At 44.9% G+C, this 26,752-nt stretch overlaps 5 protein-coding genes across 5 annotated transcripts in view; 3 read left to right on the top strand and 2 right to left on the bottom strand.

Moving 5' to 3' along the window:
- Positions 1 to 4,837: 4,837 nt before the first annotated feature.
- CUNH17orf100 (chromosome unknown C17orf100 homolog) lies at positions 4,838 to 5,215 on the bottom strand. Its single transcript, XM_054575637.1, has one exon. It carries the CDS (start codon positions 5,213 to 5,215, stop codon positions 4,838 to 4,840), a length of 378 nt encoding a protein of 125 aa, XP_054431612.1.
- Positions 5,216 to 5,606: 391 nt separating this feature from the next.
- Positions 5,607 to 12,780, top strand: MED31 (mediator complex subunit 31). Its single transcript, XM_054575855.1, has 4 exons — positions 5,607 to 5,711; positions 6,562 to 6,639; positions 6,933 to 7,029; positions 11,316 to 12,780. The coding sequence occupies exons 1-4, from the start codon at positions 5,684 to 5,686 to the stop codon at positions 11,506 to 11,508; spliced, it is 396 nt and encodes a 131-aa protein (XP_054431830.1). The 5' UTR covers positions 5,607 to 5,683; the 3' UTR covers positions 11,509 to 12,780.
- TXNDC17 (thioredoxin domain containing 17) lies at positions 12,778 to 15,020 on the bottom strand. The gene is made up of 4 exons (XM_054575856.1): positions 14,826 to 15,020; positions 14,227 to 14,308; positions 13,721 to 13,796; positions 12,778 to 12,940 (listed from the first exon to the last, which is right to left on the bottom strand). The coding sequence occupies exons 1-4, from the start codon at positions 14,968 to 14,970 to the stop codon at positions 12,872 to 12,874; spliced, it is 372 nt and encodes a 123-aa protein (XP_054431831.1). The 5' UTR covers positions 14,971 to 15,020; the 3' UTR covers positions 12,778 to 12,871.
- A 644-nt stretch (positions 15,021 to 15,664) lies between these two features.
- On the top strand, positions 15,665 to 19,227 carry LOC129072363 (collagen alpha-2(I) chain). The gene has a single exon (XM_054575852.1). The coding sequence runs from the start codon at positions 15,754 to 15,756 to the stop codon at positions 19,225 to 19,227; it is 3,474 nt and encodes a 1,157-aa protein (XP_054431827.1). The 5' UTR covers positions 15,665 to 15,753.
- Positions 19,228 to 19,959: 732 nt separating this feature from the next.
- KIAA0753 (KIAA0753 ortholog) overlaps positions 19,960 to 26,752 on the top strand; it is a 58,615-nt gene continuing 51,822 nt past the window's right edge. Inside the window, exons 1-2 of the mRNA XM_054575853.1 lie at positions 19,960 to 20,119; positions 20,825 to 20,983. Of these exons, the coding sequence (XP_054431828.1) occupies positions 20,888 to 20,983 (96 nt within the window). The 5' untranslated portion in view covers positions 19,960 to 20,119; positions 20,825 to 20,887. The remainder of the gene's footprint in view (positions 20,120 to 20,824; positions 20,984 to 26,752) is intronic.

The raw sequence follows: 26,752 nt of genomic DNA, 5'->3' as shown, positions 1-26,752 counted from the left end.
AAAGCTGTAGAAGCTATATTAATATCAAATAAAAAATATTTCAGAGCAAAGAATATTACCAGGGATAAAGAAAGTCATTTCATGGTAAAGTGGCCAATTTATCAAGTAGACATGATGACGCTAAATGTTTATGTAGCTAATAACAGAGTTTCAAAATAGTACTGAGATGTTTGGAGCCTCACAGGAATGAGATAGAATGCCACATACCATATTTTGCCATATGTCATGTGCACCCACGGTTTTGTGAGCATTATACACGGGATTATTATACCCATGGTATGTAATCATAATGACCATTTAAAATGTGCATCCTTATTTCTCCCTCAAAAATTTGGGCAAAAAAGTGTACATTATGCATGGCAAAAAATGGTAAATGTTACTTCTTCATTTCTCCCTTTTCTATTTTTAGTATTGTCTATCATGCTCATTAAAAATTACACTTAAGGACACTATACCTACCTTTAGTTGGTTATCAAAAGAAATCATCCTGGGAGGAAGTAAATAGTGGTGGCAAGTTATTTTGGCTTCTATGGACTTCAGTTTTCCCATCTGTACCACGGTCAACTGTTTTGGGGGAAAAAAAAAGTTTTAAACAGTGACTTCTTTCTCTGGTCTAATGGCATGTGGAACCCATATAAGCATGTTGAGCCATAGAGGTTGCATCAAGTGTCCAGGGCTTGGGGACTTGCACCCACCATACTGGGTGGGAGCACAGCAAGGACAGAGGACCTGGAATCCTGGGAGATCTAAATGAAAGCTTGAGCCAAATACCTCACTGGCTGGGCTCTTGATTTTCCCCCTGGCTTGTGTGATCTGGGGAAAGAGTATTCTATTAAAGGAATTCTTTCATTTTAAGTGTTTTCAACAACTGACAACAAATATATATGGATTTTGCAAGCTGCCCTCAGCTTATACATAAGTGAGTGGATTATGAGAATGACAAGAAGTGAAGGTAAGTCACTGCTATTTCCTAGATGAACAAATCAAAGGGGCTGGTAGATGGAGCTATTAGAGGCTTTCCTGGCTGGCAGCGGAGGGGACAGCATTGCTCTCTGCTCCTCATTGTACACGTGTGCTCGGCGTTATAGGCCATGTCACAGGTAAGACAACACCGTGCTCCTTTGAAGCTTCCGAGTGTAGACAACGTGGGGAGGGTGCTGACACGCAGTATTGGTAATACTATGCAGCAGGTACATTAAAAATTATGACAGCTATAAGCTTCTTTACTACACAGGATCCTTTTAAGGCTGTGGGATCTGATGTGTAAAACAATATGTATGGAAAATATCTTGTCAAAACCCTTTTCTTCATATCTCTTGTCTTTTTGACACTTCATTCCCCTGTGTATACCCCTTTGGATTTCGGCTTTGAAATATGGATAAATGAAATTAGGAGGAAGAAACCCCAGTAAAACGCTTCTTATGAAAAAAAAAAAACTAACAAAAAGAAAGAAGGACGGCAATTCTGTATCCTTCCAAGGGAATCAGTCATCTCGAAACCAAGGGTCTGGCTTTTTCACAGTAACCTTCCAACCAGCCTTACAGGTACTACCAAGGAGGGGGCCAAAGCAGTTACTATGCAAAAGTCTAGAAGAATATACTCCCAGTTGCTGACATTATTTCCAGAGGATGAGAATGGAGAGGAATGATAATAAATTTTTACATTTTTCTTTACACATCTTTGAATCATTTCATTTGTTACATTAAGCACATATCCCTTTTGTACTAGACATTAATAAAGAACACTGATAAGAAAAGCAGCTACCTTATTCATTTAAAAAACACTGATTAAGACATTAATAAAGAACACTGATAAGAAAAGCAGCTACCTTATTCATTTAAAAAACACTGATTAAGAGTGTTTGTATGTAATGCACATGGTCTCTCATGTTAAAAACAATCAGTAAGCTCACCAAAGATTAAAATTCCCAAGTTTAATGATTAGTTTACAGCAGAAGTTTTGAGGAGGACGAAGCATGAGGGTAACCTCCGGGGTTCATAACATTCCTCTGGCTCGAGCCCCTATTCCCTAGGGCAGCCCAGTGCCCTGCCCTGGAATTAAATGAAGCAACGTGGGTAATGACTTAGCACAGTGTCTGGAAACAGCAAGCACTCCACTCAAAAGAAGGTCCCACAGAATCAAGGTCATTTACACCCTGTGAGATGGGACTGGCTTTCCTTCTGGGGTAAATACCACATAAATTACTGAAAGCAGAGATGTAAGGTCCCCTGCAAAAGCAGCATGTCCCTCTCCTCCGAAAGCCCCTACCCCGACATTTGACGTAGGTCACTACCACTAAGCCTCTCCCACAGCATAATCCTATGAGTAGTGGGCACTTCCTCCAACGGAGCATGCTTCAGCTTTCTAAGCTGCTAGCATCTTCAGGGTTTTCCAACCTCAGGACTGTTGGCATTTCAGGCCCAGTGATTCTTTGTTGTCAGAGGCTGGATGGGGGATAACCTGTGCATGGCAGGATGTTTAGTGACAGACGCCATACACCAAATGGCTCAAGCCAAAACTTTACCCACGATATGCCAGTAGCATCCAACCCCCACAGTTGTGACAAAAATATCTCCAGACATTGCCAAATGTCTCCTGTGGGGCAAAACTTCCCCCAGTTTAGAACCACTGTTATGGATCAGTTCAGTTGTTCTTCAGCCATCCCATAAGAACCTGGGGCTAGGACCACACATTAATATCCATGCATCCCACCCGCCACAAAAACCCAAAACTTGAACTTTTCAACTTTAAGACCTTCTTCCCAGGAGCAATGTAATGCTACCTGTGGAAGTTGAATTTTCTGAAACATTTGTCTAACAGTTTAGTGCAAACTCTCACTTACTTACTTACTTACTTACTCACTTACTTACTGGTGGCTGCCAAAGGACGATAGGCAAGGAAAAACTAGGTAGGTCAAGTGAAGCCCTGTGGGGATGAGAGGGAGTGAGGAGGGGTTCAGCCAGCGGGTGCTCCCTGAAGAACAAGACCTCAAATTCATTTGTGCAGCATAAAGTGAGTGAGATAGACTGGCAGGTAATACTCGCTTAGTCATGTGGCTTTAAATACGACTTAAAAATGACCCCATATTTTATATTCCTAACCCTCCCTGTCTCCCTTTGGGTGTTGTACAGGAACGGCAAGCTCGGCATGGCCAAAACTGAACTGTTTTGTCCTCCTTAACCTCATCTTTCCCAAATTGCTCACGCCAAAGGAGAAGTCATCCTTGATTCTTCTCTCCTTCACCGCATCCACCAGCCCTGTCAGCTCTGCCTCAAACCCATCACTAATCTGCCTTCTTTTTTCTAGCTCCACTTCTGCCACCCTAGTATGAGCCACTATCATTTCTTACTGGACCATGGCATTGGCTTCCTAACTAGTTGTTTCCTCTCTTGTCACCTATATCAGGTTTTCCCAATATCACACTATTGACATTTTGGGATAAGTAATTCTTTGGTGTGTGTGGTGGGGAGGGGCTGTCCGTGAACTGTACGATGTTCAGCAGCATCCCTCGTCTCCAATACCAGTAGCAAAACTACTCCCCCATCAAATCCTGACAAACAAAAATGGCTCTAGGTATTGCCAGGGGACAGAACCACCCAGAGCTGAGAACCACCTTCCTACATCCTATACACAGAAGCCAGGACATGTTAAAAATATAAATTGCATCATTTCCTCCCTTGCTGAAAACCCTCCATTGTCTCTCCGCTGACATTAGAATAAAACCCAAGCTCCTTGCCTCGGCTTACAAGGCCCCATGAACGGGTTCCTGCCTACTTCTCCAACGTCCTCTCTCCCATACACGGGCTCTCCCCTACTAAGCCCCAGCCACACCAGTCTTCTTTCTGTTCTTTAAACATTCCAAGCTGGCTCCCAGCCACTCTCTGCACTTGCTGCTCCCTCTGCCTAGCATGCACTCTTTCCAGATCTTTGCATGGCTCACTGTTCACCCTCACACACCTCAGCTCAAACGATGCTTAGTAAGGCTACCCCTGACCATTCTGTCTGAAGAAACCCCTTACCTCCATTCTCTATCACATTGTCCATTTATTTCCTTCATAGTGCTAATCACAATAGAAAACTTTCTTGTCATTTGTTGTCTGCCTCTTCACCAGAGGGTAGACTCCTCAAGGGCCAGGCCTTGTCTCCCTTGTTCACTGCTGTAGCCCAAGTGCTAGAATCCCACCTGGAATAGACTAGGTGCTCCAAAATTCCTCCCCTCCACTTCCTCGAATCTCAGGTCACGTTTCCCTTCTAAGGTTACTCTTGATTGTTGATGTTGACCTTCATTTTTAACTGCAATGACCTATGTTAAAAAGTGTGTGGCTGGAGGTACCATGGACAGGGCTTAGTATAAAGAAAACAACTGCTTATTTTGAAACATAAACAAAGGCCAATTAATTGATGAAAGTCTGTTCCTGGCCCCTCAGGATTTTAGCAGGCATATAATCATTCCACCGGTCATCATTTCAGTTTGCTAACTGCCCCTAAGCAGTGAAGGGATTGTGAATCTCAAACTCACCTGGCTCAGAGGTTCAAATAGCCTATTTGTCCATCAACTTAATTTATACAGTATCATGGACCTGAAAACCTTTTGTGGTTGCGCTGGCTTCAAGTTAAAATAGTTGCCGGTCAAAGGCAGGATGGTCCAAGGTGCAGCATGGTCAATAAATGTTGCCTGAGTCCCAAAACCGTAGCTTGGCTGTTTCTTACATTGATTTATGGTTGTTTCCATGAAATCAAAGATGATTGGTCCACCTGGCAGCTTGGTGGCTGCCAATTGGAAGCAATATTGTCCTGGCTGAGGGCCATGGCCCTTTTGTGGCCTTTGGGAAGCATTTCATCGGGTCATTTTTACATTCTGGCCAGTTGCCGGCTTGGCCCTCCGGGGAGGGCTCTCTACGCGGTGCACAGATGTCTCCACCCGCTGGGACGAGGCCCTCACGTGGCGGGAGGACGTTTCTGTGCGCTGCGAAGAGGTTTCCACGTGCTGGGAGGACACCTCGAGGACGCGAGGGAGCCGCTTCCCAGAGGGGGATTGGGAGAGCCCCTCACTGCGGCGCTGGGAGGTCTCCACCTGCCGGGAAGTCGTGCGCACCAGCCGGGAGGAGGTCTCCACTCGGTGGGACGATGTCTCCACGTGAACTGTCGACGTCTCCTTGCAGCGAATGGTCTCCACCCGGGGCGAAGCGGGCTTTCCCCGAAGGGGTGAAGCCATTCTACGGGTGTAACGGGGCCAAAGAGGCCTCGGGAGGGCACCCAGTCCAACACTCCCCGATAGTCTCGTCTCTGGGTTACATCACAGGGGAAGGAATGATGTCACAATGGCGTGTTACGTCACCGCAAGCGCAAGGGTGGACGAGTGTGCCCCGACACGAAGACGTGCCGGCACCGAGGTCCCGTGAGGGCATTTCTTTCCCTTGCAAATACGCGGCCCTGTCAACTGACGCTCCTTGGGCTCTGCTCCACGCCCTCGCCTTTTGGAAGCCAGGGAAGGCGGAGAGGGGGCTGAGCCCGGGCAGGCCTGGGATGGGCGGAGCCTCCCGCCGCCACGCCTGGCTCGGCCCACCCCGGCTTCCCACACTGCCTCGCTACAGGAAGGCGGAGCCGCGGCTTCCGGAACCTCCTCCGCCACTCTCGGTAGTTACTCTCTGGGGCTGCTGGCGACTTGGATTATTCGCTGGTGATGGCTACGGCTGTCGCTATGGAGACAGGTCAGTAACGCTCGGAGCCTTGAGTCTTGGCAGGCAGACCTGTCCCGGGGCCCAGACACCTCCTCCTGCTCCCCCCAGGACTCACTGCATACGTAACTCTCGGTGCTGTTAGAGTTTAGACCTGGAGGCACGAGGGCTCTTGTAACGACTGAAAAGGCGAAGGTAGTTTGGCCTTTTCAGAGTCTCATTTGTCCGGAGATCGTTTTTCTTCACTTGCTAGTCAAACACTGACCCCGTGGGTTTCCTGGCGTGGGCGAGAGTGGCCGAGAGGAGTTCGATTTGTTTTTTGCGTCTCAAATGAACTTGAATAAGTTTGAAATATCGTCGACATTGTGTATTTTCCTGCGACTGACACTTTCCACAGTCACACTCCCTGATCTTGCACATACTCCGTCTCTTTTTGAGTTTGAATTCTAATCTTTTTTTTCTCCCTCGTTGATTTAGTATTCGCTTAGTTTTTGCTTAATCACATTAACATTTTAACACATTATTAAAATAGGGGGAGACACGGCTATTGCCACTTGCCACAGTCATCACTGTTAAAATTCCTACATGGTGGCTCTCCAGTGATAAATATCCTCTGTGTTCTTCCTTTTACTTTGGTGACTTCTCTTTAACTTGAGAGAAAATTCTAACTTAATCATTATAATCAGGGCTTTGCTTTTCTTACCCTTGTAAGGAAAGTTTATCTCCTCTCCCACTTAGTTTAGAAAATCCATCACCTGCCCTTTATGTAGAAATGTATCTCAGCATCAGTCAGTCAGGTTTCTTTACTGCTGTTTCCTTTCTACAAAATAATATTTTATAAGTGACCTCTGTTTCGGATGGTTTTTGCTATCTCCTTTTCTAGATGATGCTGGAAATCGACTTCGGTTTCAGTTGGAGTTGGAATTTGTGCAGTGTTTAGCTAACCCAAATTACCTTAATTGTAAGTTGTTGAGCACCTTATTGAATTAATGATTTCTGACAGACGGGTGGCAATTCATAATAGTATCTGCTTTTATATCTTCTCAATTAAACAGAATTACTGTTATACCTAATAATGGAATATAAATGCACATATATTTTTGAGCAAACTGGGACTTGTTTTTTTGGTTCAATGTGTGTTGGTGGTGGGGATGTTATGTAAGTAAATTCTTTGTTAGGAGTCACAAATCAGTAGTTAAAGGATTGGCTTGCTCTACAGACTTCTTCTTTTTTTTTTTTTTTTATGCCTTTCAGTTCTTGCCCAGAGAGGTTACTTCAAAGACAAAGCTTTCGTTAATTATCTTAAGTACTTGCTTTACTGGAAAGAACCAGAATATGCCAAGTATCTAAAGTAAGTTTAATTTTTATAATCCTAAATGTCTATGTATTTTATTATACTCCAAAAACACTGGTATTTAACAGACTTAACTAGTTTCACGTTGAAAAAAATATATTTTGAATCTCTCCACTTGTAGTTGCCACCACCTTACAAGACACACTCACCTCTAACTTGGATTATTGCAGTAATCTCCTCACCGGTTGTCTCTGCTTCCACTCTTACCTTTCTTCCCCTCCCCAGCCAAACAAAGCAAAACAGTTCTTTACTTAGAAGTGAAATTGATCTCTTAAAAGTGTAAATAACAACATGTCACTTTCTTGCTTAGAACCTTTCAATGGCTTCTCATTGCATGCAGAATAAAATTGTCTTCGTCTCTTGAGCAAAAATTCTATATGATGTGGTTCTATCTTGTCTGTCTTTATCGGTACCACTTACCCCATTTCACTGGTTTTCTGACCCCGAAGAACCCACAACCTATAAATGCAGGGCCATAGCCATAGGCTAAAAATTTAGGAGCATAGAAAGGGGTATTTTAAGGAAGGTTTTCTGGAGGAGGTAACCTTTCCTAAGTCTTAATAGTTACTGTCTTTTTTGGGGCCTCCTATGTGTTGAGTACTGTGCTAATTTAAAAAAAAAAATCTGTATCTATAGATATAGATGTAAAATTTAGGTTGTGCAAAAGATGCTGTCCTTTTAAGGGCTACTAAATTGCAAGAAGTGTATTATAATCACAAACCTTTTTATTTTTTAATTGTAAAAAATAAACTTTGAATTCACACCTCTGCTTTCTCTTCACTAGGTAGTCAAAAAGCAATGAAACGTTTTGTCTTTTTTTTTTTCCTAAACACAAGTGTGAGAGGAAAATGTTTCAGAGTTGTACTTTATCCAAGTCACTTTTCTGATCTATGTCTAACAGCTGATTCACGAAGCCACTGTTTGTACCCTTACTGGCCTTTTATAAACAATTGCTTATTCGTTTCATAGTCCAGAGAAAATATTTTTTATTAGATTGCAACATGTATGCACTTAGAGACTCAATAACAGACACTTAGTCTTAAACACCCTCACGGTCAGTTTCAGTTTCACCTACAGCAGTGCTGCGGTGGTCATATACACTGTGGCTAGAGGGTTCCATTGAGCAATTACCGCTCGGTTCAGGGACAGCCGATTCCATTGTTAACTAGATGCTACACAGCTCTTTGTGTTGTGATTACATACCTCCATGTAACTTCAATCCATGTTTCCAGTTTTATCCCTGAATTAATCTAGAACCAGTCTATGCCCTATTGAGGCGAGAGCCCTTCAGATATTTAAATTCAAGAGAGGTTGCAGATTAATCCCTTGTGGGCATATCATCCCTGGGCCTATCGTCCATTTTGCGCAAGGTTTGTGTTATTTTAATAGTGGCCAACATATAAAAGTTGGAAAGTTTCATATAATCAGAGTTCTAACTACTCTTTGAAATCGGGAAGACTGGTAACTCCAGGTCTTCATTCTCCCGCATCGGTGGTTGGGTAGAGCTGAGGGAGCAGCTCCCTCTTCTAGACACTTTCTACCATTTGACTTGCTTCACTAACAGCCAGTACCTGCAACTATAATGTCCCTTTTACATTTTTTCCTCAGCTACTTTCAGCCATTTCTCATATGTCCTCCTTTGGATATTTTGCAATTGTGCCTTACCTTATTCAGCCAAGAACTAAACACAGGCCTTCAGATGTAAGGGTACAGTGGACCAAATAACACTTTTCTTCATATGGACATTATACTTTTCTTAGTTCAACTTGAGTTTACATTACCTTGGGGGGATGAGGGGGCGGGGGCAAGAATGCACATTGTTGACGGCCTGGGAGCTTTATGTCAACTAAAATCCTTTAGCTCTTATTTTCATTAATGCTGTTGAGTGTGTCACTTGTGTCGTGTTTACTTTTTCAAAACCTAAATGCATAACTTTTCTTTTGTACCTCTTCTATTTCATCTTGTTGATTAATGCTATAATTTCTTACTGTGTCATTGATTGTATTCTGAGCATTGTCTTCTCCAACTTGGATAAATGATCATTCTGTGTCTAAATTCCAGCTATTTACTTTTAAATGCTGCTTGAAACCATTCTCTTGGTTGTCATATTATTTTACAGATGAAGAAACTAAACCTTAGAGAGGTTAAGTACTTTGTTCACGGCCACCCAGCTGGTGAATTGCAGAGCTGGCATATGGGACCTAGGTCTTTTAAACTACCAATGCCCTGTTGATAAATAACCAGCGTAGGTGTGAGTAGGGCATTCTAGGCTCAACTATGAGCAATTGCAAGCAACTGTGTGTCTCTGGAGTGTAGATTGCAAACCATAATATCTTGGAAGGACAGCATGGTATTGGGCCCTGCTACTCAATGTGGTCCTCAGACCAGCAGTGTTCCCATCACTTGGGAGCTTGTTAGGAATGCAGAGCTTAGGCCCCTTCCCAGAGCTACTAAATCAGAATCTGCATTTCAAGAAGTGGCTCGTGTGCATATTAGAATTTGAGAAGCCTGCTGTAGTATACTGTTTTCCAAACTTCAGGAGCCATATTTGTACCTCTTGTACAATTTTGGCTCTGTGGACTCGCTATATGACTTAATGTTTATTTAATTTACTCATTTAAATTTTATGTCTTTTCTCTTTGAAGTAATTTCATTTTTGAAACAGCTTGGGAAAATAGTAAGGAGAATACCTATAAATTCTTTACCCATATATTCTAAATGTCAACATCTTAAATAAAACTACAGTACAATGATCAAAATCAGAACATTAACAGTAATATACTATCCAGCCTACAGACCTCAGATTTTGTAGGCTGTTGTACTAATAGTCTGTCTGGTAGGGTATCCAGTCCAGGCTCACACACTGCATTTTGTCATCATGTCTTCTTAGTCTTCTTTGATCCAAGTTCTTTGGTCTTTTTTTCCATTGTGACTGTGACTCAGAAGTGACATTCTATCCTTCTAGGTATCAGGGGTCACAGAAAGTCTATTTGTCCACTGCTGGTGCTGTTAATTCTGATCACTTGGTTGAGGTGGGGGCTGCCAGTTTTCCCCCATATTGTTACTATTTTTTCTTTTATATTTAATAAATATTTTGTGAGGAGATACTTTGAAACTATGTAGATGATCTTGTTTCATATCATACTTTTACCCACTAATGTTAGTATCTATTGAAGATACTTGCCTCAAATTTTTACTGTGATTTTCTAATTCCAAAATTCTTTCTTCATTAGTTGAAATTCAGTTGTAAGGAAGGAACATTCTCTTGTTCCCTATTTATTCATTTAAAAACATCAGTGTGGACTCTTGGAATCTTACTTTTATTCTGTGGATTATAATTCCGTATTTTCTTGCTCTAGTGATTCCAGATTATGGCCTTTAGGAGCTCCTTCACATTGTCTCCTGAGTACTTTTGACATATCTCCATAATTTTTGGAGCACTTTTCTTTGGCACTACATGATATTCCTGGCTGATCTTGTATTTTTCCCTGCCTGAGCCCTGGAATCGGCCATTTCTCCAAGGAACCCGGGAAAATGATATTTAAAACCCATGAATTGAACACTAAGTGTGCCTGTTGGCACCACAGTGTCATTGCTCCTAGGCCTCCCAGCACACACACGAAGAACATGTTTGTTTACTTCTATATGTCTATGTAAAAAGTTGTGAGTTTACACTGGTGTTTTCAGTTCCAGCTCAGTAGTGGGGTTTATTCTAGCCTCTCCTCTTCCTCCATCTATCGCTTTTTGATAGCCAAGCTGGCTCTTTATCCACAGTATATTTACTTTCGTGTTTGCTCAGTCTTAGGAGTATGCAGAACTTTAGAATTCCATAGCCCCATGGAATACTAGAATGTATTTGTGCAAGTACTTGCTGAAATTGACTCGGTTTAAAAAATTGTCTTTTAATCATTATTGATAGAAAAACCAATAGTTATTAAATACCTGATTATCAAAATTAAAAGTGTTCCTGTTCTGCACCTTCAGAATCATCAGAACATTGCCCCAAAACATTGACTCCACTTACCAGGTATTGTGTGGTCTTGGGCAAGTAACTTAACCTTTCTGAACTTGTTTTCTCGCTTTTGAAAATTTTGCTTAATGCTGACTTTTGATCAGTAGCTTCTTTACCTAAGCAGGAAAAGAACTCTATGCTACCAAAGTGTACTAAGTTAATGTTACAGAAATTGTAGGCTACAAGATCATTTTTAAGTGAGTAACTGAATTAGAGCTTGGCGTTATTGACTTAAATTATGCCGATCATTAATTTATAAACTTAAACCCAGGTACCCTCAATGTTTACACATGTTAGAGCTACTCCAATACGAACACTTCCGCAAGGAGCTGGTGAATGCTCAGTGCGCGAAATTTATTGATGAGCAGCAAATTCTGCACTGGCAGCACTATTCCCGGAAGCGGATGCGCCTTCAGCAAGCTCTGGCAGAGCAGCAACAGCAAAATAACACATCAGGAAAATGAAAAGCTGGATCCAGACCAGGCTCCTAAGACTGTATATATTGCTTTTGTACAGTGAAGACAAAGACTCATCCTACCTTTTATTGTGGTAGCACCTAGTACCTTTAGTGTACTATTTAATCCATCTACCTTTTTATTGTTAATAGATTATTTCTGTTAAACCAAAACTGTTCTTTGATTTCCCTCTGGATTTGTACGTTTTTACTAGTATTTAACACAATCAGTTGAGTAAGAACAGAAATATTGGGTGCTTTAGACCAGTTTAGGGAGGCAGTGGGGATGGGGCAAGGGGAGAGCCACCAGGTACCCCAAACTCAGCATAGCCCTGTTCCTCACATACAGTGCAGCCTGGGACAGGTTCATCTCCTGGAACCATACTGTCCCTCAGATCAGAGACCCTACCTTTCTTATCTACAGAATGAGGACGAGTCAATCACCTCTTCAAGTCACAGAGCAGAAATGGCATAAAGTTTACTAAATTCAGCAGGACAGGAGGACATACCTGTATCACTACTTGCTTTGCAAAAGCTCTTATGGAAGAATCATTGGTATGCCACTGACCTAGAGATGGCAGGGAGATTGGTAGTTAACTAATTGGACCTTGACTTTGGACTAGAACAAAGATGAGGAACCTCAAATACTTGTGCTCAATTGGTAAAGCTAACATTTATTTGGCAGATAGCACAGACCAGGCCCTGTGTTAAATGCTTAGGTACACTTTCATTTTATTCTCAGAACAATCTTTGTTCAAAAGGAGGAGACTGAGGTTTAGACGGGTTAAGTAACTTGCCTCTGGTTACACAGCTAGGAAGTGGCAATCAGTGTGACTGACTTGACAGTTTGGAGCCCTTTCTACTGCTAGGTTACATGGGCTCTGACCTCTGCCACCCGCCTCATCCGAAGTAGTGAACCCTATTCAGACAGTTGTAAAACAAAACTGCCTGCCTGGCATAGGGGCTGGATCAGATGTGCTGTGTTTCCCTTCAGTGGTTAGGTGAAGTTCTAAATTCTAAAGCCAAAGAAGATGTTTGAGGAATAACAGTTCTTTGTAACTTCATGGAATTTAAGGTAAAAGATTCTAACTCTCAGAGATTTGGAAACTGTCTACTCATTATTAGGGGCTTTCACGTATGTCTATTACTGCCAATGAAATATTCCTGTATACTACCACTCTTGAAGATTTATTTTACTTATATTAAAGATACCCATGTATTACAAACAAACTGAGCGTTCAGAAACATTGTATGGCACTCCATTGTTTAGACATAACAATTTTTATGCCATTATTATGTATTTATTTATGGTAACGTGATTTCAAAGCAAGTATGCAAATCAGGACATCAAAAGACAACTATCTCATCAAATATTAATCGTCAGAGAACATCATCTCCACGAGGTTGGGCTGAAGACATTCAGATTCTACCAGTTTTTGAGGCTGTAAGAGAAGAACAGTCAAATTGTAACCCACAGCTACAAAAAAAGTTGTTAGGAAGGGATAAAGTTGTTCAGTCTTGAATGACATAAATCTTGGAACAGAGAAAGTATGCCATTCAGAAACTATTGACTAGTGGTAACAAGTTTTATGAAACAGTCAAACACTTGCTTTTAAGATGAATCATTAAAAGAGTTGGGTCTAAACTTGACTGGAACAGGAGACAGGAAGCCCAGTGCCATCCCCTTCCCCTCAACTCTTTAATTTAGAATCCCAGGGCCATGACCAAACTAGAGGAGGTGCCCGTTCTTCTCAACCAGAATTATGGATTAAATGGAAAACAATCACTGGTAGCAGTATTTAAAAATTCACATATAAACCAACTTTCTTGAGCACTGTGTATAGAATTTTAAATTAGTAGCTTTTAAAAAGCATGAAAAAGCCCTGATGGGTGTAGCTCAGTTGGTTGGGTGTCATCTCGAAAAGTGAAAGGTCACTGGTTCAATTCCCCATCAGGGCACACGCCTAAGTTTGGGTTCAGTCCCTGGTTAGGGTGCCCCCCTCCCCTTTTCTATAAATAAATAATAAAAGCATGAAAAAGGTATAATATTTAGATATTTACATTATTAATAGTTTATTGGGATTGGCCACAGGGAATGGACTGAGCAATGTGATGTTTGGGATGAAATGTCAAGACCTTTCCTTATCTGAATCCAGAACAAGTTAAAAGAGTTCTGACAGGGTCAATCTGTAGCCCCAACATAGTGGAAGAGAGTTACTTACTGTTCCATATTTAAGTAGTGTAGGCACTGCAGTTATTTTCAATTTTTTTCTGAAGTCATTATTTGGATCTTTCCAACTTTTTGAAAAGAAAAAGTTATCATGAAAAACATCTACTTGGTTTCTTACATTTTGTTTAAAATATATATTCCTACATTTAGTTCTTTAGTAATCATTGTTTTCGTTGTAAACATTTAAAAAAACCCTGAGGACTGTGACTGACTTATTCCCCCATGTAAAAGTTTTCATTTAAAGTGTGACAAAGATATAAAATAAATGTAGACAATTAAGTTCTGAACTAACACCAGGCCAAATTCACTTAATTATCCTTATCTCTAATATTAGTACAAGCCACTGAACATTCAAATTTCTAGTTTGTATTTAATATCTTGTAATTACTTGACTTATCCGACTGTATCTCAGACACAGAAGCTGAGTCCCGAGGCCCTTCCGCCTGTCTGCGAGAGAGTAGTGCATGTCTGGGAAATAGAGTATATATTGCCACTTACTAAGGTTTTTCTCCTACTTGGCAGAAGATGAACACACATCCTTCACAAATATTCTTCAGCCCCTCTCGTACGACTGGTTCAGCTTAAAAAAAAAAAAAGTTGATATAAAATAATCACATCAATTCTACAATCAGGCACCGAAAAAATGTCCTTCCGTCCCCTCAGTGTTAGGTTAAGAACTCAGACTTTAACCTGCAGTTAACTGGAGGTGTTCGCTGATTTGAGAGCCACTTTTAATGAAGGGTAACTCAGCCACAGCCCTGATTTGTCGCCACGTCCCAGGGCCCAGAATGAAACGCATAAATGCTGACGTACCCAAAAAGATCAATAAAGTCTCCAGGAAGACATTAATCACGCTGGGGAAGCGAAAAGCTTGAAAGGACTAGATTTCAAGATTACATGGGTCGACTGGTGTCAAGAGCACTCTTGGGGTAGGGAAGGACTTGAGAGAAGGGAACAGGGAGGAAAAGAAGGCTAGACGGCAGCTCAGACAGCCCTACGGATCTCCCGGAGTAAGACATCTTTCTCTGCCCCTTCTCAATACAGCCTAGGCCTTCTTGCCACTTCCTTTAGGAAGCAGCCCCGAATCCCGGCCTCACCCTGCACGCAGTCGGGGCACCAGCTTTTCCCTCCGGCGTCCTTAGAACCGGTAAAGTAGGCGAAAATGGTCTTGCCTTTGTGCTGCTCCACAGCCCGGCTGAAGTCCTCGAAGCCGGACACACTCACCTCCTCGTAGGGCGCCATCGGAAAAGCACACCGCGCTTTGCAATGGGAATCCTTGGGCCGCTCCGCCTAGAGGCGGGGCCCCCCGTGGGGCGGGGCGAACCTGTTTCCGGGTGGGCTGGGAGTACCGCGGTGCCTGAAACAGCCCGCAAGGCTTGGGGATGCTACGGAGACCTCTGAGGGCCAAAACGCATCTGTACCGCCTTTCTGCTCTCGCTTCTCCGATTTTTCGGTTCTGGTTCCATCCCGAAACCCAGACTCTGCCCTAATCTGGTGTCGTGCTCGAACTCCAAGCACAAGGACTGTCAAACGTGCCGCCACGCAGCAGTTGGGGCTTTAGGTGGCTCGGGAGCCCTAACGGCTCCCAAGCCGCCCTGCGCGTGTTGCTATGGCGACCGGGCGAGCGGCCGGAAACGAGGCCTAATTGCCGTTCTCCCCGCCTGCTTCCCAGTACCCGCGCCTCGCCATCCCAGGCAGGGTGGGCTCTGGCGGAGTTGGGGGGTTGTGGGAAGCTGCGTTAGGAGTCATGGACCTGGGGGAGAGGAGACTTTGGCCCGGGGCAGATCCTGCCGCTCGCCGCCCCTAATTACCTATTCTGCTGCCTAGGCTTTAGGGTGGGGCCGGGACTGGGGAAAGGGGGTGCGGGACTGGGCGGGGGCGGGTAGGGGGCTGGGAGGAAGTAAGGCTGCGAGCTTGGAGCTGTGTGTGTGTGTGTGTGTGTATGTGCGCGCGCGCGTGTGGAGCAGCCTTGGGAGCAAGGTGCCCAGGTTCTGCGTTGGGGAAGGCGGGAGTAGCCCTCGAGCTATGAGCTGGGCGACTGGCCGTGGGCTCTTCTTGCTCAGGCTGCGCAGGGGTGAGCGCGCTGCAGAGATGCCAGGCCGCTGTGTGCGGCCCAGCAGGTCCCGGCATGGAGTTCGCTGGCCAAGGGGGAAGAGATGGGTTGCAAGGACCACCCGAGGCCGAAGAGTCAGGCGCCGGGTGAGGTCCTTGGTGTGGGAGACGCGCTGTGTCAGTGCAGAAAGGCTGCAGCCGAAAGGTCGGCAGCCACGAGGGAGAAGACCAGCGGCGGATACGGCAGGGGCCAAGGAGGCTTCGAGGTCGCCTGGCACTGCAGGCTCAATGGAGGCTGCAGGGGACCCTGGGGCTGTGTGGGTGAACGGAGCTGTGGGGGAACCCCAGGTGGTGGGGCCTGCCGGATCTGTGTGGGTGACGGACACTGGGGAGGAGGAGCAGACAGTTTATAGGAGCCCCCGGGGCTGTGAGAGGAAAGGTCGTCCTGGATCCATGGGGCATGAGAGCATTCTGGAGCTGTGGCTGAAGGTGCAGGCTATGAGAGCCGCTTCAGGGTGTGGGGAAGGAAGCAGAGTCGAGCTCCATCCTGTACCTCCAGGAGAGGGACCAGTTGAAAGGGGTGTACCTGGCCGAGCTTCGTGGGTAGAGACCAGCCGTGGGGGTCTTACAGGGCCGTGGGTGGAAGGACAGGTCAGGGCAGCCCCACAGGCCTCAGGAATATCTACAGTGACTGGCCTACGGGCAGGTTGTGAGAGGCCCTCAGGCTTGAGTGGGCCTGGGCAGGCTGTGGGGGTGCCTCCTGTGGGTGTGCCTGGAGCTGTGGAGATAGGCTCTGCGGTGGTCCCACCCCTGCTGGAGGCAGGACAAGCCGTGGGGGTGCCTGGAGCAGTGGAGGAGATAGGCCAGGACGTTGCCCCAGGCCATTGGGGAAAAGGACCGACTGTGAGGGTACGAGGGGCTGTGGCGTGGCCTGAGGCTGTGGAGGTCCCCAGAGCTGCAGAGGGAGAGGTAGGCTGCGGGGGAGCTCCAGGGCTGTGGGGGAGAGGGCAGTCAATGCAGGTGCCTGGGGCTTCAGTACAAGATGCTGTCTGTGGAGGTACCCTGGGCTTATGGGGAAGGGGACAGGCTATGGGGGTGCCCAGAGCTGTAGAGGAGGAAACTGCCTCTGTGGGTGCTCCAGGCATATGGCGAAGGAGACCAGCTCTGGAGGAGATAGGCCCTGGGGGCATCCCTGACCTGTGGGGCACCAGAGAGCCTGTAGGGGTACCTTGTGCTACTGAAGAGGAAACTAGATGTGGTGGTGACCCAGGGTTCAGGGACAGGGGACAGGCTGTGTGGGCGGAGACAGGCTCTGCAGGTGACCCGGGATCATGGGAAGCTGCCCAGACGGCCGGGGTATCTGGTCCTGATGAGCAGGAGGCAGGTCCTGAGGGTGCTCCAGGCCTTTGGAGTGTAGGGCAGGTTATGGGAGTACCTAGGGCTTTGGGGAAGGAGGTAGGCTGTGGGGGTGTCCCAGGTCTGTGGGGAATAGACCAGCCTGTGGGTGTGTCCCAGGCTGGGGCAGTGCCAGAAGTCATAGGAGGGCAGGCACGCTTTGGTGATGTCCCAGGCCTGTGGGACAGGCAGCAGGCTCTGGGGCAGCCTCTGGCGGATTCAGTGCCAGGGGAGGTTGGGGAGGAGACATGCTGCGAGAATGTCCTGAGTCTGTGGGAGAGGAGGCCGGCTATCAGGGAGCAAGAGGCGCTGGTGCCTACAGCTTTAGGGCTACCTGGATGTGTGGGTCCGGAGACCGGCTATAGGGATGATTCGTGTCCGTGCAGGAGGAGAGAGCAAAGGAGAGAACAGGCTGTGGGCTTGTCTGAGACAATAGGGATGTCCGAGTCATCAAGCATACCCAAGCACAGGTGTGCCCCGGCGGGGGTACCCACAGCCACAGGCGTACCTGGATCTGGGAGGGTGCCTGCTGCTGTGTGGGCATCTGGCCCTGTGTGCCCAGAAATCGGCTCTAGAGATGTCTTGAACCTGTGGGAAAGAGGTCACACTAGTAGAATACCCATGGCTTCAGGGGTACCTGCGGCTTCTGAGGAACTGTTTCCTGTGAGAGAGAACGCTGGTTCTGCGGTGCTCCCAGGATTATGGGGAGGGAGACAGGTTATCGGGGTTCCGGAGACCGACAGGGTTTCTGTGGCTCCCGACGTACCTGGCCTTTTGGCGGGGGAGACCAGCTCTGGGGGTGTCCCAAGATCTTGGGGAAGGAGACCGAGTGCCAGGGTTCCTGTGGCTGCTGTTGAGGTGCCCAACGCTCCCGGGGTGCCCTGCCCTCTGGGAGTGGAGACTGGTCCTGGGGGTTTCTCACACTTGCCTGGAAGGAGGGGGACTTCAGGCGCAGCTCTGACTGCAGGGGTGTCCACAGCGGGTGGGGTGCCTCCTGCTCCCAGGGCCTCTAGGCCTATGCAGGTGGAGTCTGGTTCTGGAGGTGTCTCAGGCTCATGGGGAGAGAGGGAGACAGCGCAAGGACCAGCAGATGCCAGGGGTCCCACAAGGATGCTGATGCCCGCCACTGCCAGGATGCCCGGGAGCATCTCAGGCTTGTTGGCAGGGAGACAGACTGCAGGGGTGTCCATGGCTGTGGGGCTGTGCAAAGACCCAGCGGTGCCTGGGCCTGTAGGAGAGGAGACACTCTCTAGGAGTCTCCTGGGCTTATCGGGAAGACGACAGACTGCAGAGAAGCCTGTGGCTGCTGGAGTTTCCATGGCTGTGGGAGTCCCCACAGCTGCTGGGGTTCCTGGGCCGATGGTGGGCGACACTAGCTCTGAGGACGTCTCAGGTGTGTGGGGAAGGAGACGGGCGACTGAGAGGCCCTCTGCTGCCAGGGCTCCAGGACCTGTGGACGGGGAGACTGGCTCTGAAGGTGTCTCAGGTCTGTGGAGACGGAGACCCAATGGACTAGTGCCTGAGGCTGTGAGGGCACCTCTGTCTTTGGGGGTGCTTGCGGCCGTAGGGGTTCCCATGGCGGGGCGCGTGCCTGCTGCGGTGTGGGTAGCTGGGTCTGCAGGAGAAGAAACAAGTGCTGCTGTCTCAGGCCTCACAGTGTCAAGGAAACAGTCTACAGAGGGACCTGGGGCGTCCGGGGAGGAGACTGGAGGTAGGAGTATCCTGGGGCTGGCGGAGAGGAGCCAGGCAACGGGGGTGTCTTACACCCCTGGGCGTGGGACCAGGTTATGCAGCTGCCCAGGGTCTGTGGGGGGAGAAAGAGGCTGTGAGAATGTGCCACCAGTGTCTGGGACTAGAATGACTGCAGGGGTGAGTGAGGCTGGGACGGTGTCCCCAGTTTCGAGGGAGGAAACGGGCACTGGCCGTTTCAGAGGTGACCGGCCGCGGAAAGGGAGGGGACAGGCCGAGCGAGTGTCTGGCATCAGAGTGAGGGGGGACGGTTTGGGAGAAAATTGTGTGGGGGAGGACAGGCTGAGGGGGCCATTCCAGTAGTATGTGTAGGGAACAAACGGGGGGGTCCTGGGACTCTGGGAGGGAACAGTTTGGGGGGAGACTTGTCCTGGGTTGTGGGTGAAGGCACAGGCTGCAGGGGTGTCTCAGGATGGGGGAGAGAGAGACTTTGTGGAGAAGATCCCCAGCATGTGGGGTAACACTGGGAGGTTTCCTGGAGCCATTGGAAAGGGTCGCATTGCAAAGAGAGAGATGTCCCAGGACTTTGTACAGGGGAACAGTTTGGGGGTGGGTGTCCCCAGACTCTGCATGTGTGTGTGTGGTTGTGTGTGGTGTCACTGCAGCTGTCCTGGCACTGTGGGGATCACTTCGTTTTTTTCCTGGTAGAGAGTGGATTATTAGGCCCTTGGTGTCCCAGGGGAAAGTGTTGGGCACATAGAAGTTGCAGTCGCCCGGCCCCAGTTCTGCAGACGCTGTTCTGCGGCCCCAGCCCCTGAGCTAGGGGGCTGGCAAGCCACTTGGGATCGCCTTGCTCACGTGCCTCCTCCCATCTTCGTTTTTGGTCAAGTCTCTACAGCCTCAGAAATAAGAAATCTTGGGCAGCTGCCTTATATTCCTTCAGATGTGTCTGTCTTTAAGCAAATCCAGTCTACAAATGTTGGGTTTATTTAGAAGATTAAATTAGGGATTTTTTTTTTTAACCCAATTTTCTCAATTGATTTTCTTTGGGATTCTTTGAGAAAACAAATTCCCCAGTACATCTAATACTAGTGAGTTTATGGAAAATCAACTTAATTCAACAAATGTTGAGTTAAATTGTCTACTATACTCAAAGCACTGTGTTGTGGGAAATATCAGAGAAGAGCAAGACAAGGCCCTTACCCTCAAGGAACCTTGTCTAGCTGGGAAGATGAGACATATACCTGTGAAATAGGTAAATAACAACCGGAGACGAATGTGTGATAAACACGTGATGAGTGCAGGAATGAGAAAGTGTCCGTAAGGAGGCAGGCAGAATGGAGAGGCGATGATAATGAGTAGCCCATGATGGCTCACAGAACGCCTTCGTATCTTTGATCCCTGCTGTGTGTGTATAGGGTGGGGGGAGAACGGGGGAAATGGAATACTTGAGAGGTCATTCAGTTAGTGGCAGGTCCTGGCCTAAATCTAGATATTCTGATACTGCGGGTTTACTTAGAATCATTCAGTTCTGTCCTTTTCGACATCCTAGCAAAGCATAACTACATTTTTACTAGCGGTTAGGACTTATTAATGTAACATGTGTGTCCATAAAATGCCCTGCTGGGAAGTGCTTGTTGACCATAGCAAGAGCTCTGTTTTTGGAATAATGTTTTACTGAAGGCCCTTGAGATTTGAAATTTGGAATGAAAAGGGTTTAAGAGATTGCCATTAAAATAGCGTCCCCTTACTCTCTCGGAGAGTAAGAGTTTCAGAAGTGTACTTGCTTTTGTAAATGGAAGGGCCAATCATAATCCCATCTTTAAGCATCCGTTCTTTAGTATGAGGTTGCTATGGACTGCTCCTAGAATGTTATTAGATGAACATGGTACTGTCTTTCACTTATTCTTTTCCTTTGTTTAAATGCTCTTGGTCTGAAAGTAACTTTCTTTCATTTCAGGCGATGTTTTTAGGAAGAATTGTTGGCCAGTAACTAAGCTTTCACTATTCTGCACTATCTGACATGATGGGACCAGGCAGACCAGCTTCAGCCTGTGTTAATCTAGCATCTAGTTTTCAGCTTGATGGGAGGAGCGATCCCTGGAAACTTCAGGCCCAGGTAGGTTTTTTTTTCCCTTAATATTTTCGTATGAAACATTCCAAGCATAACAGTTGAAAGGAAAGGATAAGAACACCTTTTTGAATCTCCTTCTACAGAGTCTGGCCCAAATAACTCCCCTTTTTTATTGCAAAATCATAAGAATGTAATTCTGTAACGTAACAATGTCACACTCAAGCATACCTTAGAACATTTTAGGTGAAATGTTCAAAATTAAAACTCTAAATTATTACACCCGTATTATTACCTTACCAATCATACTCAAGCAGGTATTAACTTCTGCTGGACCCTGTATTTCAGCAATTGTACCAGTTTGTCCTGTTTTTCTACCTACCCTTTTTCCTAAAATTGTTGCAGAACCATTTCAAAGTTAAGTTGCAGATATCGTGACGCTTCTAAATATTTCAGAATACTGATCCTAAAAGTAAACTTGTCTACTTAACTGTAATGCCATTCACTAAGAAAGGGACAAGAAGATTTTCTTAATATTATCTAATAACCAGTCTTTATTGTATGGAACTTCACCCAGTTGTACCCAAAATATCTTTACCTTCAACATTGTATTATGAAAACTTTCAAACATACAGCAAAGTAGAATTTCACAGTGAACACCTAGATTCCATTACTATTTCACTATATTTGTTTAATTGCATATCTGTCTTTCAGTCCATCTCTAGAATCCATCAATCCATCTTATTTTTTGACATATATCAAAGTAAATTTCAGACGCAAGTACTCTTACTACATCAGAATGCATATTATGAACTAGAATTCATTTTTTACCATTTTTTTCCTTTTGACGTAAATTTTACACCTGAAGTGAATACACTGAAATGTGTATGTCTTATCACATTTGCTGAGTATTGACAAATGTATACTCTTTTGGAACCCATACCTCTTTCAAGATAGAGATCATTTCCATTATCCCAGAAAATTCTCTTATGCCACTTCCTAGACAGTCCCCACCCTACCCTCCAGAAGCACCCACTATTCTGACATTTTTTCCACCACAGATTAGTTTTGCCTGTTCTAGAACTTCGTATAAATATTATCATATGCTATGTACTCTTCTGTGGAAGGCTTTTTTCACTGGGCATAATGATTTTAAGATTCATCCATGTGTTGGATATATCAGTTCCTTTTCAATACTGAGGAGTGCCCCACAGCGGGAATGCACCATAGTTTGTTTTTCCGCTCTGCAGAGGATGGACAGGCGGGCTACTACAGATGAAGGTGTTAGGAACACTCTTGTACAGATCTCTTCGTAAGCATGTTTTATTTCTCTTGGGTAAATACCTGGCAGTGAAATCTCTGGGTCATAGGGTAGGTGTATATTTAATTTTTAACAAACCAACAGAGCTTTGTCCAAAGTGGTTTTACCATTTTACAGTCCTATGAATAACGAATTAGATAGAGCTCCTCAGTTACCCTACATCTGTGCGAACACTTGGGGGCGTGAGAGTGTTTAATTATAGCCATTCTGGTGGGTGCGTATTAATATCTCATCATGGTTTACAAAGAAAAATTTTTTTAAATTTTGACATAATTTCAGACTGTCAGAAGAGTTGTAAGAATAGTGCACAGAATTCCTGGATACTCTTCTCCCAGATTCCCCAAATGTTAACATTTTATTACATTCCCCCTCCCTCTCTTCCTCCCTTTTTCTCCCCCGACATTATTTCTAAACTAAGTAAGTAAGTTGTAGGAATGATGCCCTTTTACTCCTGAGGACTTGCGTGTGCATTTTCTAAAAGCAAGGTCTTCTCTTAAATAATCAGTACAGCAGTAAAATTCAGGAATTTAACATTGAAATAATACTGACCTTCCTGAAATTTTGTTAGTTGTCATAATAATGTCCTCTATAGCAAAAGAAAATCCAAGATCATCATTTGCATTAGTTGTCATGTTTCTTTAATTTCATCTGAACAATTTCTGAGTCTGTCCGTGTACTTTGTGACATTTACATTTTTGAAAAATACAGGCCAGTTGTTTGAGGATTTTCTCTCAATTTGGGTTTGTCTAGCATTTTCTCCTAATTCAATTCAGGTCTCACACTGACGGCAGGAACATCGCTGAAGTGGCGCTGAGTTCTCAGCGCGCAGTACCGGGAGGTGCGCGCTGCGGATTTAGTGCCGTTGATGGCACTGCCACCTTGAACCGTTCGGTCCAGGTGGTGTCCGACAAATTTCCAGTGTGAGGTTCCTCATTTACTTTTCGCAGTTGGAAGTATCTGTCTTTGAGGCTTTGTTAACATCCTTTTACCGCACCCCCTGCCTCAAACTTCCATCCATTAGTTTTACCATTCATTGGTGACTTTCGCTTGAATCAATTTTTTATTATGATTGTTGGCAAATGTTCACCGATTCCCCCCCTTCCTTTCATCCCTTCCTCCATTCTTCCTTTCCTCCCTCCCTCCTTCCCGCCCTCCCTTCCTTCCTTCCTTCTTTCCTCTTTTCCTTCTTTCCTTCCTACTGGAGCAGACTCAGTCTTTATTCAATAGTTCATAATCTTTTACTATTATGATGAATTTTTAGGTTCACATATATGTTTTGATGTTCAGATGGTCTCCGATTAGGCCTATGAGAGCCACTTCAAGCTGACTCTAGTGTCCCTTTCACATGTTTTCATCAATCTTTCTCCACTTTTTGGTATGAAAAGATGATAGTTCAGGCTTAGCATATTTTTTCACTCTTCCAGCCCTGGAATCAGCCATTTATTTAAAGTGCATTTGTCCCATTGATGGAGAATGGAATTTAGAAATCAGTATCTGAGCAGTAGATACGCTCACTGATGCTCAGGTGTCATTGTTTCTAGGCCCTCTCAGGAGCCATAACTGAGAAATAGATGTATATATACTTGTGTGTCCGTGCATGCATGCATTCATGTCTACACTCACATCCGTAGCCCTCCCTCTCCTTTCCCTTCTCTCTCTCTTTCTCCATTCCCCCCCTTTCTATGTATCTACCTGCTTGTCTATCTGCATTAAAACCTATGAGTTCACACAGATATCTCCAATTCCAGTTCAACACTCTCCATATTTGTAACTGCCTTACTCAACAACATGAACCCTCATTCCAGTTATCCACAATATATTTACTTATTTGCTTAATCCTAGAATGTACAAAAATATTTCAGAAGTGTAATCCATGCCTCTGCAAAAAGAGAAACCTACAAATTGAAAGTTTTGGTATTTTTAGAGTACTTTTTATTTTAGTCTGAGGTCATATAGTCCAAATGCTATATTCAAAAATTAATTGGGGTATTTTTTTTATCCCTCATTTTTTAGTGCGGTTATGTCATTCATTGGAAACTCATTTTGTCTCATTGGTTAGTATTCATTTTTAGGGCTTTCCTTCATCCTTATTAGTTTTATTTATTCCCTCCCACCTTCCCTCCTTTCTTCTCTCCCTTCCTTCCTACCTCTCTAATATATGCGAAACCTTAACATGAGTCCATTTTACCTGTACAAAAAATTATACTCAGAGACGCGTAGTTTCCCCTGCATCCCCTCTTTCCTTGCTGTGACTGGAAAGGGGCCTGGCCCTGAGCGGGTCTGCCCGAGGCCAGCTGCAGTGTGTGGGTTCCTGACTCCATGGAGGAAGGATTTCACAGCATGCGTCTGGGTGACGGTGAGAGTACATGATGAACCCTGGGGACAGTGAAGCAAGGGAGGGCTCAGCATAGAAGCAGCAGCAGGAGAGCCTGGGCTGGGCGGCCTTAGCGCACCGGGAAGTGGAGGACGGGGCCTTGGGGACGGGGTCGGGGTCAGCCTGGATTGAGCTGCCGCTGCCTATTGCTCGCTTGATTTCGAGACTTGTGGGGACCCTTAGAGTTGAGGAGGTGCGTGCCTGTGGGGGACGAAGAGAGGGAAAGAGGGAGGACGGGAATGGGGCCAGCTGCTCCCCAGAGGGAGAGTGCTCACACACCTGGGTCTTTGTCCTGGGGGTTTATCTCTCTTGCAGGTAGGAGCTGGAGGGGAGGTTCCAGGGGAGGCTTTCAGCAGAACATGCGTCAGTTTTCCAGGTGTGCTCTTTTAATGTGGTGGTCTCCACTGACTGGGCAGCGACAGGGCTGGGGATCTTTAGTCGCTGCAATTGGTCATGGTGTCATGCACTTGGTTTTGCTGCTTTTCTGGGCCTGGAGCTAAAATACAGCTGAGGCCTAGATGTTACCTCCAGGGAGGTGACCTTCTGTATCTGGCTGTAAATTGCCAGTTTGTTCAGCTCTCTGTCTCAGTTTCCCTGTTCCACTTGTCCTGGCTTCCTGGCCTGTCTCATTTCCACCCGGTTCCTACCCATATTCTAATCTTAATAGTCTCTGATTTTTCTTTGCCTTTTTTCTTTTTGTACAAATGATCAGATGCGTGTATATTTTCTCATGAAATATTTCCTCCCTTTTTTGAAGATATCACAGGTGCTCTTTTACACTTTGCTCTTTTCACTGAACTATGTGAGACGTCCCTCCACATCAGTTCATAGAGATCTTCCTCATTCTTTATCACCTTTCTATAGTACTCTTTTGTGTGGGTATAGCATAATTATTTCAGCCATTCTCCTACATGGGCATTTAGGTTGATTCCAATACATTGCAGTTTACAGACAATACAGTAGTGAGAAATCCTTTGCACATATGTGTTGGGGGTGTCTCTTCAGGGTAAATTGCTGTAAGTGACACTGCTAGGTCAAAAAGTAAACACACGTGCAATTTTGTCAGATATTGCCAAACCCCCCCGCAAGGAGCGTACCAATTTGCATCCCTCCTTGCAGTCTGTGAGAGTGTCTGGTTTTTCATGGCCTTGCCAATAGTATGTGTTGTCATACCTTTTAAATTTTTTACTAATCTGTTGCTATTTCAGTATTTTCTTAATTTGTATTATGAGATTGACCAATTTTTATATGTTTAAGGGCCATTTTTATTGTAATTTTAGTAAGTTGTCTGTTCAAAAGTTTTTCCCATTTTCAGTTGCATTTTGATTTTTTTTTTTTTTAGACCTTAGTATTTAAGATTTCCTTATATTTAGGGAGCCCTCTGTATTTACAAATATTAGTTCTTTGACTTTGTTTATGGTATTTTTTAACCATAAAAAACAGGTAGAAGTTGTTTTTAAAATTTTTATTTTCATGTAATAAAATTTTGTCACTCTTTTATTGCATACGGATTTTGAGTTAGAAAGTCCTTCCCTACAGCCAGGTCAAAGAGGAATTCACCTGTATTTTTTTCCTAGTACTTACATTAAATTTTCCAGGTACATTGGGTTGTTTTTACTTTGGGGGAAAGACTTTCTCCATATTAAGGCTACAGGTTTCAAGCACTGTTTATCAATACGTGTACTCTCCATTCAGATGGTAACCAATTTATTTTTCTCTCTCATAACTTTTAATAAGGTTTATAACTGCTTTTTTAAAAAAAATACTGTCTTGAATTTATTTTTAAACTGACTCCTCACATACATGATTATGTAAACACACTTAATTGTGAAAGTTGGGGAGGCCACCCCCAAGAGACAAGGCACCACAGCACAAGCTTTATTGAATTTGTTGTTGACAGGTCCAGAACTATAGAGTCATATAGAGTTGCCTTTGACCTCGTAATCCCAGAATAGATCATTTATCCTAAGGAAATAGTCAGAAAAGAGAAAAAAAAATCAAATGCATGGAAAAGCTGAAATAATCTAAATGTTTAATAATGAAGTTATAGTTAAGTTAATTGGGTTTTGGCAATGCAACCATGAAAAATAATGAAAACTGTGGGAATATGGAAACATGACTA

Source organism: Pteronotus mesoamericanus, unplaced genomic scaffold (genome assembly GCF_021234165.1).
Source record: "Pteronotus mesoamericanus isolate MK-2021 breed Mesoamerican mustached bat unplaced genomic scaffold, CSHL_Meso_final contig_317, whole genome shotgun sequence".
NCBI lineage: Eukaryota > Metazoa > Chordata > Mammalia > Chiroptera > Mormoopidae > Pteronotus > Pteronotus mesoamericanus.
Note: the sequence above shows the minus strand (reverse complement) of the source record. Positions and strands in the feature narration are given on the sequence as shown.